This window comes from Scyliorhinus torazame, chromosome 15, assembly GCF_047496885.1.
Source record: "Scyliorhinus torazame isolate Kashiwa2021f chromosome 15, sScyTor2.1, whole genome shotgun sequence".
NCBI classification, from domain to species: Eukaryota; Metazoa; Chordata; class Chondrichthyes; order Carcharhiniformes; family Scyliorhinidae; genus Scyliorhinus; species Scyliorhinus torazame.
In genome coordinates, this window is record NC_092721.1 from 102,801,343 (window position 1) to 102,821,239 (window position 19,897).

The 19,897-nt window shown below is 45.1% G+C and overlaps 1 protein-coding gene across 1 annotated transcript in view; it reads left to right on the forward strand.

Annotated features, from left to right (window-relative positions):
* Positions 1–19,897, forward strand: part of LOC140391319 (phosphatidylinositol-binding clathrin assembly protein-like) — a 170,281-nt gene that overhangs the window by 82,504 nt on the left and 67,880 nt on the right. Inside the window, exons 7-10 of the mRNA XM_072475910.1 lie at positions 2,585–2,691; positions 2,789–2,830; positions 9,212–9,300; positions 14,833–14,956. Coding sequence (XP_072332011.1) covers positions 2,585–2,691; positions 2,789–2,830; positions 9,212–9,300; positions 14,833–14,956 — 362 coding nt within the window. The remainder of the gene's footprint in view (positions 1–2,584; positions 2,692–2,788; positions 2,831–9,211; positions 9,301–14,832; positions 14,957–19,897) is intronic.

The window sequence follows — 19,897 nt, forward strand, 5'->3', positions numbered from 1 at the left end:
CCAAGGTCGAACCCTGGAGAGGTTCATCAGATAAATTCCGTTAACCATCAAATAACTGACATTTCACTGAGTGGATCGATTTTTGTGAGATTAGTTTTAGAATTTCTATCTAGGAAGAGGTCTGTGATTGTAATTGATTGGTTTCTTTAGGCTTCTTTTTAATACTCCTGCTATCAATACAAATAGCAACTGATGCAATACAAAATCACCAGAATTCGAAAAGTAATGGCGTCATCTGAGAAGATTTTATTTTGCAAATTTTGTGTTGAGTTTGTATTCCCTTCCACTGAAACTTCCAAAAAGTAATAAACTCGTATGCCCATCATTACAGGAAAAAGTAGGCCGTTCTTTACCTCTGAATATTGAGATGTGGTTTATTTTCATCTTGGCAGAAATCATAGAATCCCTACAGTGTGGAAGGAGGCCATACAGCCCATCCGGTCTGCTTTGAAAGAGCACCCTACCTAGGCCCACGCTTCTGCCCTATCACCGTAACCCCACATAACCATTTGGACATGAAGGGACAATTTAGCATGTCCAACCCATCTAACTAAAGCTTTGGACAGTGGGAAGAAAACTGAGCACCCAGAGGAAACACACGCAGATACTGGGAGAAAGTGCAAACTCCACACAGCCACGCAGCCAGTCACCCAAAGCGGGAATCGAACCCGGATCTTTGGCACTGTGGGACAGCAGTGCTAACCACTGTGCCACTGTGCTGCCCACTGTACGGCCCACGATGTAACCTGCTCAAAAACTATTCACAGGCTAGAAATGCATGATATCACATTGCGGGACTTCAAAATGTTGATCTCACATCAGCTGATACCTTGGGGAGGCAGTGGCATAATGGTATTATCACTGGACTAGTAATCCAGAGATCCAGTGTAATTGGATCACCTCCATTAAACACTCTGGGGACCTGAGTTTGAATCCTACCACAGCAGATGGTGAAATTTAAATTTAATAAAAATCTGTCATCAAAATGACCATTGTCAGTTTAAAATAAAAACAACAACTTGTTCACTAATGTCCTTTTGGGAAGGAAATTTGCCATCCTTATCTGGATTCTAGCAATGTGGTTGACTCTAGCAAGCCACTGGTTCAAGGACAATTAGGAATAGGCAATAAATGCTGGCTCAGCCAGCAATGCCCATGTCCAATGAATTTAAAAAGAAAATGCAAGATGGATAGAAATCATTTGTATAAATATTGAATTGTATATGCATGTTTATAAAAGAAACATTAACTGTTGCATATTCAAATTGTGTTTCCACCATGAATACAAAGTAAACCAGTGCGTATGGGCTGCACAGTGGTTTGCACTGCTGCATCACAACACCAGAGACCTGGGTTCAATTCCGACCTCTGGTGCCTGGGAGTTTGCACTTTCTCCCCGTGTCTGCGTGGGTTTCCTCTATGTGCTCCGGTTTCCTCCCACGGTGCAAAGATGTGCAGATTAGGTGGATTGGTCATGCTAAATTGCCCCAAGTGGGTTACGGGGCTAGGGTGGGAGAATTGGGCCTGAGATGTGCTGTTTCAGAGAGCCGGTGTGGACTCGATGGGTCGAACGGCCTCCTTCTGCACTATTGTGCAAGAAACAATACTTTTCACTGTATACTAATACATATGACAATAATAAATCAAATCTATAGGGATTCTATGTACCAGCTGCGGCCTCCGCCTCTCCAGTGACACTTCTGTTCAATAGAGTTGCCACCCTCTACTGGGACTTTGCACTGGTGATCCCTTTATCCTGGGGAAGGACTGCCACTTCCCAGTTAATACTTGAATGGCAGCTAATATGGTGAACCATGAAAGGCGACACGGTTCTTGACGAGACCCCCATCACCTCAATTAAACACCGCCCAGTCAGTTTTCCAGGGCTGGACAGGTTTGAAACACATTGAACTCATCACTACTCTCCAAGATTAATGAACCGCCTGCCAATCACGGTGCTGGCTTGCAATATATATATATATATAAAGGCTATTCGGTAAAGATTGGGACTGCAATGCCTGAGAAATTGTTTCCCAGCAAAATCTAGCCCCCCCCCCCCCCCCCCTGAGAAGAATGGAAATCATTTGGCAAGAAAATGAAAGGGGCAGCAATTCTGTTGGCTTTGTTATCTAATGTTCACAGCGTTGTTTTCTTTTTGAAAGCACTTTGTAGCTGTGCATTTCTCTGATTCAGCACATTCTTTTTCTCCAAATGACTGCATCAGCATTGAGTTTCATGTCCTGAATTTCCAGCATTTTGCTTATGTTGGTAGAAACTGGGTCTGATTCCGTCCCATGTCTGATTTTATTGCCAATTTTTTGTTAAGGTTGCCGTTGAAAGTTAAGAGGCAAAGTATATTTAAGAATTTTGCTTCAATCATGTTTGGAGACGTAAACAACATGCTGATATAGTTATGAATGCATTGCATTGTTTTGCATATGTAGTTCCATATGCAAGAAAATTTGAAATAATATTGTTTTTAAGTTTACTGATTTCAGTGTGATTGGTCGGCATCTATATAGAAGGATCAGTTTGTACTGAATGTGCAGTTAATTTGTGGATATATTTGATCTTTGCCTGCTAGAGAAATACTTTGATATGAAGAAAAACCAGTGCAAGGAGGCTCTTGATATATACAAGAAGTTCCTTACTAGAATGACACGAATTTCAGAATTCCTGAAAGTTGCAGAAGTAAGCTTTCTTTTGAACTGCCCGTTTGTATTTTTTTAAAGAATTCTTAACTGTGCAAATTATTTGTTACAACTATTGTATTCTTTGTTGAACACAGCAAGTTGGAATTGATAGGGGAGACATACCAGACCTTTCTCAGGTAGGCACCTCTTTTTATTAGTGCTTTATTATTTAGCTGTTCAGTAAACTTGGACAGGTGAACGTGGTGTGATATAGTTGAGCTAGTCACATAGTACATAAAATTCTTCCTGCCTCTCAGATTGTGAAAATAAACACTTGGCCTTGTGTTTTCACTCTAATATGCTGTTTTCCCAGCACAATCCCTCTAATCAGCATAACCAGTGCAATTGTATTCGCTGCAATTCAAGTTTCTGTGATCCTTTGCACTGTTTAAAAAAATCTTGTGCTAAAAACAGCACCCCCTCTGTTTAATAAGTGGATATCGATTTATCGAATCAGGCAACAGAATACATAGTGTGATCTTGTTTAACTGTTTTATTATTATACTACAGTTCAGTACAAATACCAGTTTCCACTCTTCCCTTCCCTTCTGCCTGTTCAGAAACTGGGAAAGATTCACCTCTTAAGTACAGGTTTCATTGAGCAACACCTTCTCTTGACTCACTCTGAAGCTTGTCCTGGTTTACTCTTAAAGGGATCGCCATTTCTAACATTGCCTTTTTAAAAATATATATTTTATTACAAACGTGTATAAAAGGTTACAACACAATAAATAATTCGGGAAATGGGCTTCGCAACAAACGACTATAGAATTTGTACAAAGATTTCCTCTTTTTCAGCTCCCCAACCCCCACGATGAACAACTCCTCAAACACGGTCAACAAACTTCCCCCACCTTGCCTCAAAACCGTCCACTGAACCCCTTAACTTGTATTTTGTCTTTTCCAGCCAAAGGAAATCATACAGGTCACCCAGCCAGGCCGCTACCCCCGGTGGCGTTGCTGACCGCCACTCCAATAAAATTCATCGCCATGCAATCAGGGAGGCAAAGGGCTCAACATCAGCCTTCCACCCCTCCCATCAGCTCCAGCTTCTCCGAAACCCCAAATATCACCACCAAAGCATCCAGCTCCACCTCCTCTCCCATTATCCTTGCTCGGGCCACAAAAACTGCCGCCCAGAACTTCCCCAACATTTCGCAGCCCCAGAACATGTGCGTGTGATTCGCTGGTCCCGGCCCACACTTCTCACACTCATCTGCCACTTGCTGGAAGAACTCACTCATTCTTGCCCGAGTCATATGTACCCTGTGTACGACCTTGAACTGTACCAGGCTCATCCTTGTGCATGAGGAGGTTGCATTTACCTTTTGTTGTGCCTCAAACCCGTGATTTTCACAAACGGCGTTAACACCAACCTCCCCTGCATCCTAAAGTGCCTCGTCAACTGGTTCCAGATCTTAACCGTGGACTGTACCACCGGGCTCCTTGAGTACCTGCTCCTTTGGCAATGCTGCCATTACCATAGCCCTTAAGCTGGATCCCTTACAGGATTTCACATCCATCCTAACTCATTCTACCCCCTCTCCTTCCCACCATCGCCTCACCTTCTCCATGTTTACTGCCCAATAGTAATGAGGCATAGTTTGGCAATGCCAACCTTCCCTGCTGCCTCAGCCTCTGTAACAGGGTCCTCCTAACCCGTGGCACCTTCCCCACCCATACAAAGTCCGAAATAATTGTGTCCAGTTTCCAAAAAAAGGCCTTTGGTATAAAGATCGGGAGTGACTGGAAAATGAACAGGAACCTCGGCAGAATGTTCATCTTCACCACTTGGAACCTCCCTGCCAAAGTCGATTTCAGCGTATCCCACCTCTTGAGATCCTCCCTGGCCTCCTCCACCAGCTTTGTTAAATTTCACTTGTGAAGCATCGCCAATTCCATCTGAATCCCCAGATATCTGAACCTGTCTCTAGCCACCTTAAATGGCACCCCCACCCCCCTAAATTGGCTCACCGCCCCAACTCATTCATCGAGAACACTTCGCTTTTCCCTCCTGGGCAGCATGGTAGCATAATGGTTAGCACAATTTCTTCACAGCTCCAGGGTCCCAAGTTCGATTCCCAGCTTGGGTCACTGTCTGTGCGGAGTCTGCACATTCTCTCCGTGTGTGCGTGGGTTTTCTCCGGGTGCTCCGGTTTCCTCCCACAGTCCAAAGATGTGCAGGTTAGGTGGATTGCCCTTAAGTGTTGGGTAGGGTTACTGGGCTATGGGGATAGGGTGGAAATGTGGGCTTGTGGTAGGGTGCTCTTTCCAAGAGCTGGTGCAGGCTTGATGGGCCGAATGGCCTCCTTCTGCACTGTAAATTCTATGAAATCTATTCAGCATAGAGCGACACCCGATGCTCCCTCAGTCCCCTCCTAATCCCTTGCCACTCTGCTGACCCCCTAAGAGCCATTGCCAGAGGCTCTATAGACAGCACAAACCGCAGCGGTGACAGTGGGCACCCCTGCCTTGTTCCCCTATGTAATTCGAAGTTCCGTGAGCCCATGTCATTGGCCCGCACACACTCCCTCGGTGCCACATATAAGAAGCGCACCCATGCTACAAACCTCGGTCCAAACCTTCCCAGGCCCTCAAGGTACCGCCACTCCACATAGTTGAATGCTTTCTCCGCATCTATGGACATCGCTACCTCCGGTACCTGGGCTCCCGATGGGGTCATAATCACATTTAATCATATAGCTCAAGAGCTGCCTGCCCTTTACGAAGCCTGTTTGGTCCTCCACAACCATCCCCGGGACACAACCTTCTATCCCACCTGCAAATGACTTAGCCAGCACTTTCACGTCCGTATTTAACAACGATATGGGCTTATACATCCCACATTCCACCGGATCCTTCCCCTTTTTCCAGTATTACTGTGATCGTCGCCTGCCTTATCGTCTCTGGCAGCTCCCCCTTCTTCAACATCTCGTTAAACGTCCCCAGTAGATGTGGCGTCAGGTCGGTTGCGAACTCCTTATAAAATGCCACCGGATAGCGCCCCCCCCCTCCTCTGTTCCACCCTGTACAGCTCCTTATAATACTCCCTAAACGCCTCATTTATCTTCCCCAGCTCCGATACCACATCCCCAGACCCAGTCCGTACCTTCAATATTTCCCTGGACACGGCCTGCGCTAGCATTCGACTCGCCTTCTCCCCGTATTCATTCTGCATCCCTCTTGCCCTATGCAGCCATCCTACCACCCTCCCCCGTTGTCAGCCTATCAATTGCCCCTGAAATTATTTCCTCCTCACCAATCCCTCCATGGTGGGCACCTTGAGTACTCCCTATCTCGTTCATTAACCATTCACATTCCTCCTTCGTTTTCCTATCCACATGAGTCTTGAACAAGATAATCTTACCTCGGACCACCGCTTTTAGGGCATCCCAAAAGGTGGCCGCCGACACCTTCCCGTTTTGGTTCAGTTCCACATAATCTTTAATCGCAGCCTGCACTTTGTCACAAAAGCCTGTCTGCCAACAACCCCGAATTGAGCCTCCACCCCAGCCTCTGCTCCTGTCCCGATATAAGCTGAATCTCCAGTAAATGGGGCGCATGGTCTGGGAATATTATCCCCTCCACTCTAACCAAAATCTCCCGGCTCACCACAAAAAAGGCAATTCTGGAATACACCCTATAGACATGTGGAAAAAAAGGAATACTCCCTTCCCCCTAGATTCTTGAAGTGCCACGGGTCCACCATATCCATCTTTTCCATAAACCCACCTAGCTCCTTTGCCATTTGTACCCTACCCGTTGACCTGGGGTTCGACCTATCCACCCTCCGCTCTCGGATACAGTTAAAAGCTCCTCCCATGATCAGCTAGTGCGTGGCCAAGTCCGGGATCGCTGCCAGCAACCCCGTCATAAAACCCACATCACCTCAATTTGGTGCATACACATTCACCAACATCACTGGCGTCCTTTCTAATACCCCACTCATGATCACATATCTCGCACCCGGGTCCATCACTTCCTTTGCGCTCACAAGCCCCGTTTTCTTACTCACCAATTGGCACTCCCCGCGACTTTGAGTCAAACCCCAAGTGGAAAACCTGCCCGACTCACCCCTTCCTTAAGCTAACCTGGTCCTTCACGCAGAGGTGTGTCTTCTGCAGAAAGATCACCTCTGCATTCAAGCTCCTGAGGTGCGCAAAAACCCAAGATCTTTTAACTGGTCCATTGAGCCCTCGCACGTTCCACGTTATCAGCCTTAACGGAGGCTTGCACCTCCATTCCTCTCTACCGCCTGTCATCCTCCCTTTTTGGTTCTAGCCCTGTTGAGTCCACTCTATACCTGACCCACTTCTCCAACCCTGACCATGCTTCCCCGCCTCGTCTATATTCCCGGTCTTCATACATCACCCATAATTTCGCGCACCCCAAACCTGATCTTCCGCTGATATAGTACTGCCTTGGCCTTGTTGAACACTGCATGCCATTTCGCCAACTTGGCTCCAATGTCCTGATATATTCGGATCTTGTTCCCCTCCCATTCACAGGTGCGCTTCTCCTTGGCCTACTGCAAGATCTTCTCTTTCTCACAAACTTGTGGAGTCTCACGACCATTGCCTGCGGTGGCTCCCTCAGTCTGGGCATCTGCCTCCAAGACCTGTGTGCTCTGTCCACTTCAGATGCCTTATCTAGCACCCCCTCCACTTGCATCCTCCACATGTACCTCAAGGCACTTGCACCTTCCACTCCTTCAGGCAGTCCCACTGTTCAAAGGTTCTGCTTCTCAAACTGTTTTCCTGCTCCTCCACCTTTGCTCTCAATATCTTGAAAGGTCTCCTAAGAGCCCCACCTCCACCTCCAATGCCACCACCCGATCGCTGTGATCCAACATCACCGTCTCAATCTCTCGGATCTGCAACCCCTGCGCCCGAAAACATTTCTCCACCCTCTCCATCGAGCTCTTCAGGGGTGCCACAGCCGCTTCCCTGGCCTTTGAGCAATCCTCCTGCATCTCCTTCCTCTGTTGGCGGAACTTCCTTGATGAAGGCCATTGACTGCTCCATCTGGGGCTTTCCGACTTGCACAAGCCCTTCACCCTCAGCCAGGTCCCTTCCAGCTCTGTGGCCAGGTCTTTCACCTTCTTCCATCGGGTTTGGTAACTAGCAGACATACCATTCCGGGGGGGGGGGGAAACTACTCTACTCCTCCGATCTTCAACTACATCTTTCTGTCGGTTGCACCCAATTTCGGGTAAGAAGAGCCCTTTTCTACGCCTTCAAGCAGGAACTGCCCCGTGTAGCCGCCATCGGAAGTCCATTTCTAAAATTGTCACTGGCGTCCCCAAAAAAACTTTCCTAGACTGAATGTATCACTATTGCTGCTAATTGCACTAATTTGCAAAACTTTGTTGAGGTTCCAAAAATTAAGCTGGTTATTTTGGAAACCAGGACCAAGAGGTACATTTTTTTTTTCAAAATAAATTTAGAGTACCCAACTCTTTTTTTCCAATTAAGGGGCAATTTAGCGTGGCCAATCCACCTAACCAGCACGCCTTTGGGTGTGGGAGTGAGACCCACGCAAACATGGGGAGAATGTGCAAACTCCACACTGACCTTGACCCAGGGCTGGGATTGAACCCGGGTCCTCTGGCCACCGTGCTGCCCAACTAATAGATATACTTTTGAATAATTGTGTTTAATTTAATAAGGAAGTGACTGCTAATATAACTAGAAAAAACAGAATGCACAAAGGTGCTGGATTGACCTTGTAATTTTGGAATTTTCTTTGTGATAAACCGATTTTAGGTTGTGTTAATCAAACATTGCCAATTTACCTAAATTGAATGCATAAAGCAATTAAAAAATGTATTTTCTATTGTGCGCATTTGAAGCATTCAATATTCAAAAGAGTTTCCCCTGAATCGGCATTTCCCTTGACCCTGCCCCCAACCCGAAGTATTGCTTGTAAATTTGGACATTACTCTGTCTATCCTTATGCCCAAATCCTTCGAAGAAGAACATAAGAAATAAGAGCAGAAGTAGGTCATTCAACCCTCAAGCTTGTTTTTCCGTATAGTCAAATTGTGGCTGATTTGATCTTGCTTTAACTCTGATTTCCTGGTAGCTCCTCACAACCCTTGACTCCTTTTATAGATTGAAAATCTGTCTAACTCAGCCTTCAATATATTTAACGACCCAGCTCCCACTGATCTCCGGAAGAGAATTTCAAATATTAACCATCCTCTGAGAGAAGAAATTTCTCCTCATCTCTGTCTTAAATGTGAAATCTTATTCTGAAAATGTGTCCCCTAGTTCCAGATTCCCCAAGAGGGAAAATATCCTCTCGGCACTAACCCGGTAAAGGTTCCTTCAATTTGTGTGTATTTCTATAAGATTACCTTTTGTTTTTCTAAGAGCAAAGGCCCAATTTGCGTAACTTTTTTTCTCAAAACAATCCCTTCATCCCATAACTGAGGATTTAAAGATCAGCTATATCTATTAAAAAAAATTGTTAACTGTCTGCTTGATCCTGTAGCTGACATTTTTTAAATTTCATAGGCACCAAGTAGCCTTCTTGATGCATTAGAACAGCATCTGGCTTCATTGGAAGGCAAGAAAGTTAAAGACTCTTCAACAGCTGCTAGCAGGTAATTTGCATGTATGCTTTATAAATTGTCATTACAATGGATATGAAAGAAAAGTCACCGAATAACAGGATCCATAATTTCTACTCCTAGGATGCCTATCTAAGGACCATGGTTGAATAATGCAGAAAGGCGCCCTTCTCTTTAAATGACTAGATGTAAATGTTGAGGTTATGTATGAGGGAAGTCTCAATTATATAGGATGGAAGTTCAAAGATTCTTTCCAAGTTGAAAGCTCTTTTTAATTGCATATTCTAATGATCCTCTAAATAAGAATGAAGTAGGCTATTCAGTGCTACCATATTGTGTATCAATTTCCCAACATGTCTCTTCACCCCTACTTTGCCCTCCTTCACCATCTGTGGCAGAGACTTGAGCCACACTGGATCTGTGAAGTCCTTTTGCTTTCATCTTCCGGTGGCGGCAATGGAATGAGTGGTTGCACGTTGGGTGGCTCTTGCTCGAGGTGGAATTTCTGGTCCTTTCCCACCTGATTTAGGGGGTGTTTGCTGGTGTGAGGTGCATGATCTCCAAGGAATTGCAGTACTCGAGTCGTTGGGGCTGGTTTATGGCTTATTATTATTATCCTGCAGCACCGGAGGCGGCAGTGCCAGAAAGGTTGGCACCTCCTTCCCCGTCCACAAACCTCAAAATCAACCCATTTATCTTCCTAAAAAAGGACTTGGGAACAAAACTCGGGAGGTTCTGGAATACAAACAGAAACTTCAGCAGCACTGTCATCTCCACCATTTGCACCCGTCTCACCAAAGGCCATGCCATCACAACCCACCTCCTTGAGGTCTGTCTTTATTCCCTTCACTAGCTGCGGCAAGTTGAACTTGTGCAGCCCCCCCCCATTGCCAATGGCTCTATTGCTAGGGCAAAGAGCAGCGGGGTGAGCAGGCACCCCTGCCTCATCCCCCGGTATAAGCCAAAGTAATCCAAACTAATCTTGTTCGTCCGAACACTCACCTTAGGGGCCTTGGAAAGCAGCTGAAATGTGAGTACCTTGGCACTGCCAGGCTGGCACCTTGGCACTGCCAAACCAGGAGAATTACCTGGTTACCAGGGTGGCACTGACTAGGGTCAGGGCCCCGAGGGGAGCCATGCCCATGAAAGGAGGGCGAGGGTGGTGCAGTGCAGCCTCTGGGATGGATTTGGGGGAGGGATGACTGGTGAGGGACCTGGAAGGGGGGCCTATAAGGAAGGGGGGGGGGGGGGAGAGGAGAGAGGAGAAATGCCCAGGTGCTCACTTGGAGATAGGACCACAAGCTCACTTAGAGATAGGGGCACCCTTTCAAAATGACAGCCTGACCTCTGAGTTCAGGTCCACAGCGAAGAAAAAAGTTGTAAGTGGGCTAAACCGGTGAGAAATTCCCCAGGGCCCAAAAACGTGATTAGGTATCATTAGGTAGCGGTCGGGAACGAGCCAGCAGGATACTCCCAGCAAAACCCGTCACAAATGATCCTTAGAAACATCTCCGTTAAATCAAGCTCTCTGTATGTAGTAAGATTGTAATTAAAACATCCAAATCATAAGTCGTTGGTGAAGAAGTAGGCCATCCAGCCAATCAAGTCTGTCACCATTCAATGAGATCAGAATTTGATATGATTCTCCACTCCACTTTCCCGCCTAACCCCCATAACCCTTGTTTCCCTCATTGATTAAAAAAATCTGTCTATCTCGGCTGTGATCATACTTAACGCTCCAACCACTACAGCCTTCTATAGTAAGGATTCCACAGATTCATTACTCCAGGAGAAGATGGTCCTCCTCATCTCTGTTTTAAATGGGCGACGCCTTAATCTGAGATTATGCCCTCTGGTCCTAGACTCTCCCACATGGAGAACAACCTCTCAGCATCTACCCTGTCGAGCCCCAAGAACCCTATATGTCTCAATAAGGTTGCCTCTTGTTCTTCTTAACTCCAATGAGTACATGCCCAACCTCTCTTCCCAAGAAAATCCTTCCATACCCAGGATCAATCTAGTGAACTTCTCTGACTATCTCCAATGCCAATATACCGTTCCTTAGCTAAGAGGACCAAAACTGTTCACTGTGTTCTTGGTGTAGTCTAACTAGTATAGTTTTAGCAAGATTTCCCTATTTTTATACTCCGTTCCCTTTGAAACGAGGGCCAACATTCCATTTGTCTTCCCTCTTGTCTGCTGAGTGGAAGCGTGTTGAGATTTATGCATAAGGAGCCCCAACTCCCTCTGATCTGCAGCTTCCTGCAGCCTTTTTGAATTTAAATAATATTCATCTCCTTCATTCTTTCTACCGAAGTGCATAACTTCACATTTTCCTACATTATATTCCATCTACCAAGATTTTGCCTACTCACCTAATCTATCTATATCCCACTGTACTCTTTACTTGGCGATAGTATATTCACTTCCCACTCCCAAGTCATGAATATATATTGTAAATAATTCTCTCTCTCTCTCTCTCTCTCGTCCTCTCTCTCTCTCGTCCTCTCTCTCTCTCGTCCTCTCTCTCTCTCGTCCTCTCTCTCTCTCGTCCTCTCTCTCTCTCGTCCTCTCTCTCTCTCTCTCGTCCTTCTCTCTCTCTCGTCCTTCTCTCTCTCTCGTCCTTCTCTCTCTCTCTCTCTCTCTCTCTCTCGTCCTTCTCTCTCTCTCTCTCTCTCTCGTCCTTCTCTCTCTCTCTCTCTCTCTCGTCCTTCTCTCTCTCTCTCTCTCTCTCTCTCTCTCTCTCGTCCTTCTCTCTCTCTCTCTCGTCCTTCTCTCTCGTCCCTGTCTCTCCCTTTCTCGTCTTTCTCTCTCTCGTCCTTCTCTTTCTGTTCCCGCCGCCGCCCCCCCCCCCCCCCCCCCCCCCCCAACATCATGGAATCTTATTAAGTAGCCTTTTGTGTGGTATCTTATCAAGCACTTTTTGGAAATCCAAGCATATTTCATCAGTGGTTCTCCTTTATCTATCCTGCTTGTTACCACCTCAGATAGTTCTAATAAATTTGTCAGGTGTGATTTCAACCATGCTGACTTTGCTTGATTCTATTATCTATTTCTAACTGCTCTGCTATTCTTTTTATAATGGATTCTAACATTTTCCTAGTGGCAGATGTTAAGCTAACTGGCCTATCTGTTTTTGTCTCCCTCCCTAATCAAATTGTTACACAGGCAATTTTTCAATATTGTGAGACTTTTCCAGAGTTTTAAGGATTCTTAGAAGGTTACAACCAGTGCATCCACTATTTTCTTAATTCCTTCCTTTAATATCCTGGGATGCCACCCATCACGTCCAATTGACTTAGCAGCTTTTAGCCCCATTAGATTCCCGTGTACTTTTTCTCTAGTGCTTATATTTATTTATAATTTTTGTCCTTTAGTGTCTTCTACTGTGAAAACTGACATAAAATATTTATTTAACTCCTGTGCCACTTCCTGGTTCTCCATTATTATTTCCCAAGTCTCATTTTCTATGGGGCCTTTCTCTTCCTTTTTATATATTCAAAGAAGCTCTTGCTGTCCGTTCTTGTATTACTTGCTTTTTTTATCTTCGTAGTTTAATTCTCCCTCTTTATTATCTTTTTGATAATCTTTTGTCGGTTTTTAATACTTGCCCTATCCTCTGGCTACCAGTAATCTTTGCCGCATTGTGTGTGTTTTTTTTCAGTTTAATGCTATCCTTAACTTCCTTGGTTAACCATGGTTGACTTATCCCCTTCCTAGAATCCTCTTTCCTCACCGGGCAACATCTTTGTTGTGAGTCATGAACTATTTTCATAAATGTCTGCCATTGCTGATCAATTGTCTTTGCTGCTAAACTCTTTACCCAGTCCACTCCAGCCAACTCTGCCCTCATTCCTTTATAATACCCTTATTTCCACTTTTACTGTTTGATCCCTTTTGAGACCAGGTATTTATGGGACTCCAGTGTGCATAGTGTTTCTAGAATCAAACATGAAACTTGATTTCAGATTCTCTTTCTATTTTTTGGCTCCTTTTAAACATGACCATCACAATGGAAATTCTACCCGTATTAGAATCTCTACCACATTATAGATCCCATTACTCCTGTGTGACTTCTCTTCATTGCAAGCCAATTACCCAAATTTGGATTTGGGATGCAGATGTCAACAGATGTGGTGCCATTTTACAGCCAGATCTGAGTGGACCACATAAGCACTATGTAGTCCTTCTCATGGCTGCTAAAACTGCTCCCAATTCGAAGATCATTCTGGAATGCAAAGATAACCCACTCCTTTTTACTTCAAACAGTCGTCTTAAATCCTTTTCCCTTGCCTCTTCCATCATCACCTCTAACAGAAGTGGAAGTGAGGGTTTAATGTGGGTCGGTGCAGACTCGATGGGCCGAATGGCCTCCTTCTGCACTGTATATTCTATGTAATTCTATGTATACCGTGCCAATTTAAGGGCTTGTTCAGATACTTCTTCAATGCTGCGAGAGTATCTGCCTCCCCCGCCCTCAGGCACGTGTTCCATATTTCCACCACCCTCTGGGTGAAAAAATGTCCCACTCTCTTCACTTGCTTTCTCCTTATTACTTGATGCTTTGTAAAAATATTGCTGTAACAAGTTGGAAGTTGTGCCCATATAAGTAAACTTCAGTATGCTTTTGTGTCCTTTGTTCAATCTCCTACAATATGCAAGAAAGTCTAATACTTCTGGAAGCAGACTACTTCATAAACCTTTATCCTCAAACTGACTTGCTCTCTTTCAGTTTTGTTCTCTAGGTATAAGCATTGCTGACGAGGTCAGCAGTTTTTGCCAATCATTAGTTGCCCTTGAGAAGGTGCTGTTCATCTGCTTTCTTGAACAACCACGGTGCAGGTGGTGAAGGCATTTCTGCAGTGCTGTTAGATAGGGAGTTTTCAGAATTTTCACCCAGTAATCCTGAAGGAACAGAGACATATGCCGAAGTCAGAAAGGTGTGTGACTTGGAGTGAAGCTTGGAAGTATTGGTGCTCCCAGGTTTTTGCTTTCCTTGTCCATCTTTGTGGTGGTGGACATGCAAGTTTGTGATGTGCTGTTCAAGCCCTGGACTGTGCAGCACATGTTGTACAGAGAACATAATGCAGCTATGGTGCATAGATGGTGGAAGGAGTGGATATTTAAAATGGTGGACGGGAGCTGATCAAACAGACTGCTTTGTCTTGGATAGTATATGCATACTCAACGTATGGGCACATGTTAAAGTCATGTTTCCTTGTGGGTTTTGTAAACCTCCCTTCAACTTCAAACCCATTTATTGGAGGGGAGTGGGGTTATAGTTTAACAAATGATCTTCTACATGTTTTTATACTGGTTTTAAGTTTTGGCTATTATTCACTGCCTTCTGTGAAGCTAAAACTGATTACCACACGTAACTATTTAAAAAAAACTTTCTACAAACAGAATTTGAAGAATTCAATCTCAAAAGGTAAACTGCTGTGGAAGTTATGAAAATACTCAAGGGAGCTTGCTAAATTCTCAGGGCCTGTCATTGCTGTGTTTTAAAATAAAATGTTAATTTGCAGCTCTGGTTTAATATCTAATTTCTGTTTTCTTTTAAAGGGCTAGCACCCTTTCAAATGCAGTCTCATCACTTGCTAACACTGGCATGTCACTTAGCAGAGTGGATGAAAGAGAAAAACAAGCTGCTCTGGAGGAGGAGCAGGCACGTTTGAAAGCGCTAAAGGTAATCTGATGTTTTTTTTTCTTCTTTGCTGCTCTCCTCTCTTTCCAACCCTGCTCCCCAGGCCAAAATCAAAGTATCAGGCTGTGTTACCTGTGACTTGTTCTCTTGTTAGAACATTGAGATACTTTGATAGATTATCATGCATCTTCACCGAGACAATCTATTCAATTCCAGATGCTGATTTTTGCCCACATCTTTCTCTGGCTTCACTCCCATCTTTCCTTGTTTCCTTACAGCTTATGGATGAAAAGGGACAGGAGCAATTAACATACACAATTGGCTGAATAATAGGAAGCAGAAAGTAATGGTCAATCAATATATTTTGGACTGGAGGAAGATTTGTAGTGGCGTTCCCCAGGGGTTGCTATTGGGGTGCTTGCTTTTCCTTTTCTACTTTAATGATCTAGATCTTGGTGTTCAGGGAACAATTTCAAAATGCTAATTATGCTTCAGCTGGAATATTGTGCACAGTTCTGGATGCCACACTATAGGAAGCATGTGAATGCATTGGAGATAATAGTGGAGAAAAGGTTTGCAAGAATGTTTCCAGAGATGAGAAACTTCAGTTATGCGGATAGATTGGAGAGGTTGGGACTGTTCTCCTTGAAGACTATGAGGATATTTAATACAGGATGTTCAAAATCATGAGGGGGCTAGATGGAGTAGATAGGGAGAAACTGTTCCTGCGCGTAAAAAGGATCAAGAATGAGATGGCACAGCTTTAAAGAGATTCGTAAAAGAAGGAAATGTGATGTGAGAAAAGAAGGAAATGTGATGTGGGAAAAAGCTTTTTCACATGAGTGATTTGGGGGTCAGAAATGCATGGCAAGGAAGTGTAGTGGGGCCAGGCGGCATTCAAGAGGTCATTAGATGAATGGCACTAAGCCATGATTTCAAAAAAAAATATATTTTAAAATTTAGAGTACCCAATTCATTTTTTCCAATTAAGGGGCAATTTAGCGTGTTCAATCCACCTACCTTGCACATTGTGGGGACGAAACCCATGCAAACATGGGGAAAATGTGCAAACTCCACACAGTGACCCAGAGCCGGGATCGAACCTGGGACCTCGGCGCTGTGAAACTATAAATTATGTTTATTAAGAATTGTTTCATAATGGTTAATACAATCTGAAACAATCAAACGGGAGAAAAAAGGCAAAACATCACAATTATAAAAAAAAAAAGAGAAAACACACACCTAATTAAATTAAGTATGAAAACTAACCTAAAACCGCCTAACAACTGATGGTGGCTGACTCTGAAAAAAGGGAATAAATGATTGCCATCTTAGGACCTCTCCATCAACCCCCTGATGGTGAACTTCACCGTCTCCAAACGCAGAAATGACATTAAGTCACCAGCCAAGCAGAAGCACTAGATGGAGTGGGAGACGACCACAAAGCAATATTCACCTCCAGGCTATCAATGAGGCAAAGGCCTTTACCCCCAGATTGTATCACCGACACTCCAAATACAGCCACCAGCGGACATTGATGCAAATCCACATGGTATACTTTCAACATGATATTAAAGAATGAAGTCCAGAAGTTTGGGGCAGGACCCCAGGGCATTTGCGAATGCTTAGCCAGACCGAGAGAACAATGCTCAAACCTATCCTCAACAGCAGAGAAGAACCCGCTCATCCTTGCCCTGGTCAAGCGCGTCCTATGCAAAACCTTAAACCGAATCAGGCTCAGCAGAGCACATGAAGTGGAGTTACCCTCCAGTTTACACGTCTGTGTGCGTGTGTGCGCGTGTGCGCGTGCGTGTGTGTGTATGTGTGTGTGACCACCATTGGGTTTAAGGACAATCTAACAAGGGGAAAATGGCACTGGTGCAGTAATTATTACAAGAAGAGTAGAGGTAATGCAGGAACGAGTTTCCATTTGTCCCCAAATGGACCCGGGATCATTAAACCACAACAATCTTTTTTGAATGTTAGCTGCCCAGTAATAAAACAATAAGTTGGGGAGGGCCAAGCCCCCTGACTGTCCCTTTGGAGCAGAACACCACTAATTCTAAGAGTCTTACCCACCCATATAAAAGAAGATATCAGTTTGTTGACCTTGATAAAAAAGGATTTGGGGAGAAAAATGGGGAGACACTGAAAGAAAAACCAAAACCTCGGGAGCACATTCATTTTAATAGTTTGAACCCTACCCGCCAAGGATAAAGGGAGGTGTTCCACCCTTGCAAATCTGCTTTGATACTGTTAATCAGACTGGTGTAATTTAACTGATGAAGCGAGGCCCAGTTGTGGGCCACCCGGACAGCTTGTCTTAGCAAAGCAAAAAGGTAACATCCCCAATCGGACTTGCCTCCCAGAGAGGTTAACCAGGAAACATTCACTCTTACCGAAGTTCAATTTGTAGCCCGAGAAGGAGCCAAAGGTGTTAGTCAGCTTCATTATGTCGTCGATGGAGGGGGCTGGATCCATAATATAAAGAAGTAGATTGTCGTGTAAAGGGACACCTGATGCTCCACCCCTTCCTGAATAATCCCCCTCGGACAACCTCTTCTCTATAGTGAGCGATTCCCAGAGCAAACAGGAGTGGGGACAGTGGGCAGCCCTGCCTCGTGCCCTTATTCAAAGGAAACAAGTCAGAATTCAAGGCGTTTGTATGAACACTAGCAATGGGGCCTTCTACAACAGACTAATCCAATAAATAAATTTGTGACCAAAATCAAACCTCCCAAGAATCTCTGTTATTCTTTTCAGCATCAAGAGATGCTATAACCTGTTTTGGGCACTGAGGAAGGGAAAAGGACAACATTTAACAGGCGACATATATTGACCGACAATTGTCGGCCCTTCAGGAAGCCCGTTTGATTCTCCGAGATTATATTTGGGAGGCAAGGCAGTAGCTTGATGTCCGTATTCTTGGCGAGTAGCTTGACGTCCGTATTCAGAAGCGAAATAGGAAGATATGAACTACACTCTGTCAGATCTTTATCCGAAGCAGGGAAATAATGAGGCTTGAGTGAGGGTCAGGGGAAACGACCCCCGGGATGGAGAAGCATTGAACGTGTCCAAAACTAAAGGTGCAAGCTTGCTCTAAGAACTTTTGTAGCATTCAATCGGAAAGCCATTGGGACCTGGGACCGTGCCAGATTGCATCAATCCAATACATTTCAAAATTTCATCAGGGTGTAACAGGGATTGCAACTCCCTGATCCTATCCGCCCCAACTGTTGGGATGGGCAGGCCACCCAGAAAGTCAAATATGACTGAGCCATCCACAGGAGGCTCCAATATATAAAAATTACGGTAAAAAGATTCAAAAGCCGCATTGACATGAGGAGGGTCGGAAACTAGGTTGCTGCTCGAATTGAGTATCTGTGTGATCTCCCAGGAGGCTGCCTGCCATTTAAGCTGCTGAGCCAAAAGGCGATTAGCCTTCTCCCTGTATTCAGGAAATGTGCCCCTTGAGCATCGTAACTGACTTACCACCCTGCTAGTCAACAATAGTTTGAACTGTGTTTGCAGTTTTTTTCCTACTTGCCAATAACCCCGGGGTAGGATCAATCGAGTACTGGTGATCCACTTCAAGAATGAAGTCCACCAGCCTCTGCTGCTCCACCCTCGTCCTCTACAAATGCGCTCTGTAGGAGATAAGGTGTTCCTTGGTGGAGAGAAATTAAGAGCCTCCCACAACGTGGAAGGTGAGATTGATTTGGAGTTGTTAAATTTAATATAATCCTCTACGGCAGTGGGCAAACGCTCACAAAATATTTTATCTGCTGACATTGTGTCTAACCCTGGGTGGACGTTGGGTGGGGCCAGACTCTTGTAACAAATCGATGAAGTACGGGGCATGATCTGAAATAACAATTGCTGAGTGCTCAGCCCCCACTACTGAAGGAAGGAAACAAAAAAGTCAATACACCTGGACATGTGAAAAGAACAAAGTCTCTATTGCTTGGGTGCAAGAAGCAGGCACATTAGCAACATTTAAGAGGCATCTGGATGGGCACATGAATAGGGAGGAAATAGAGGGATACGGACCAAGTCCGGGCAGACGCTTTTGTTTTGTTAGGGCATCATGATCGGCACAGACTTGGAGTGTCGAAGGGCCTGTTCCTGTGCCGTACTTTTCTTTGTTCTTTGTATCCCACTCCAGAACCTATTGGCCTGTAGAAAGGAACTGCAGATGCAGTTTGACCATTTGGGAAAGCGGTACACCAGGTGAGGCGGGTGAAGGATGTGGTATACGAGTATTGGGAGAAGGTCAGTCGCTTGCTGGTGGGACAGCTTTGCCGGCAGGCAGCCTCCGGGGAGATTGTCCAGGCTCGGAATAGGGTGAGGGGGCTGGTGACTGCACCGGAGAAAATGAATAAGGCATTTGAGGAGTTTTATAAGAGGTTGTGGAGTTTTTGTAGGGGCTGGAGTGTCCCATAGTAGAAAGAGGAAGATAAGGCAGGGTTGGAGGAGGCAGTGGGGATTGAGGAAATTCGGACGGCAGAAGGAAGATGCAAACGAGTAAAGCACCGGAGCCGGATTGGTTCCCAGTGGAATTTTATAAGACGTTTTTGGATAGACTGCCGCCACTGTTTGAGGAGATACATCCAGAGACGATGGGACAGGCATCTATTTCGCTGTTGTTGAACAGGGATGAGGACAGCACGGTAGCACAGTTGCTTCACAGCTCCAGGCTCCCAGGGTCGATTCCCGGAGTCTGCAGGTTCTTTCTGTGTGGTTTCCTCCCGGGTTCTCCGGTTTCCTCCCACAGTCCAAAGATGTGCAGGTTAGGTGGATTGGCTATGTATGCTGAATTGCCCTTGGGTGTCCAAAAATGGTTGTGGGATTACGGGGATTGGGTGGATGTGTGGGGATAGGATGGAGGTAGGGTGCTCTTTCCAAGGGCCGGTGCAGACTTGATGGGCTGAATGGTCTCCTTATGCACTGTAAATTCTATGATCTATGATCTGGCGGAGTGTG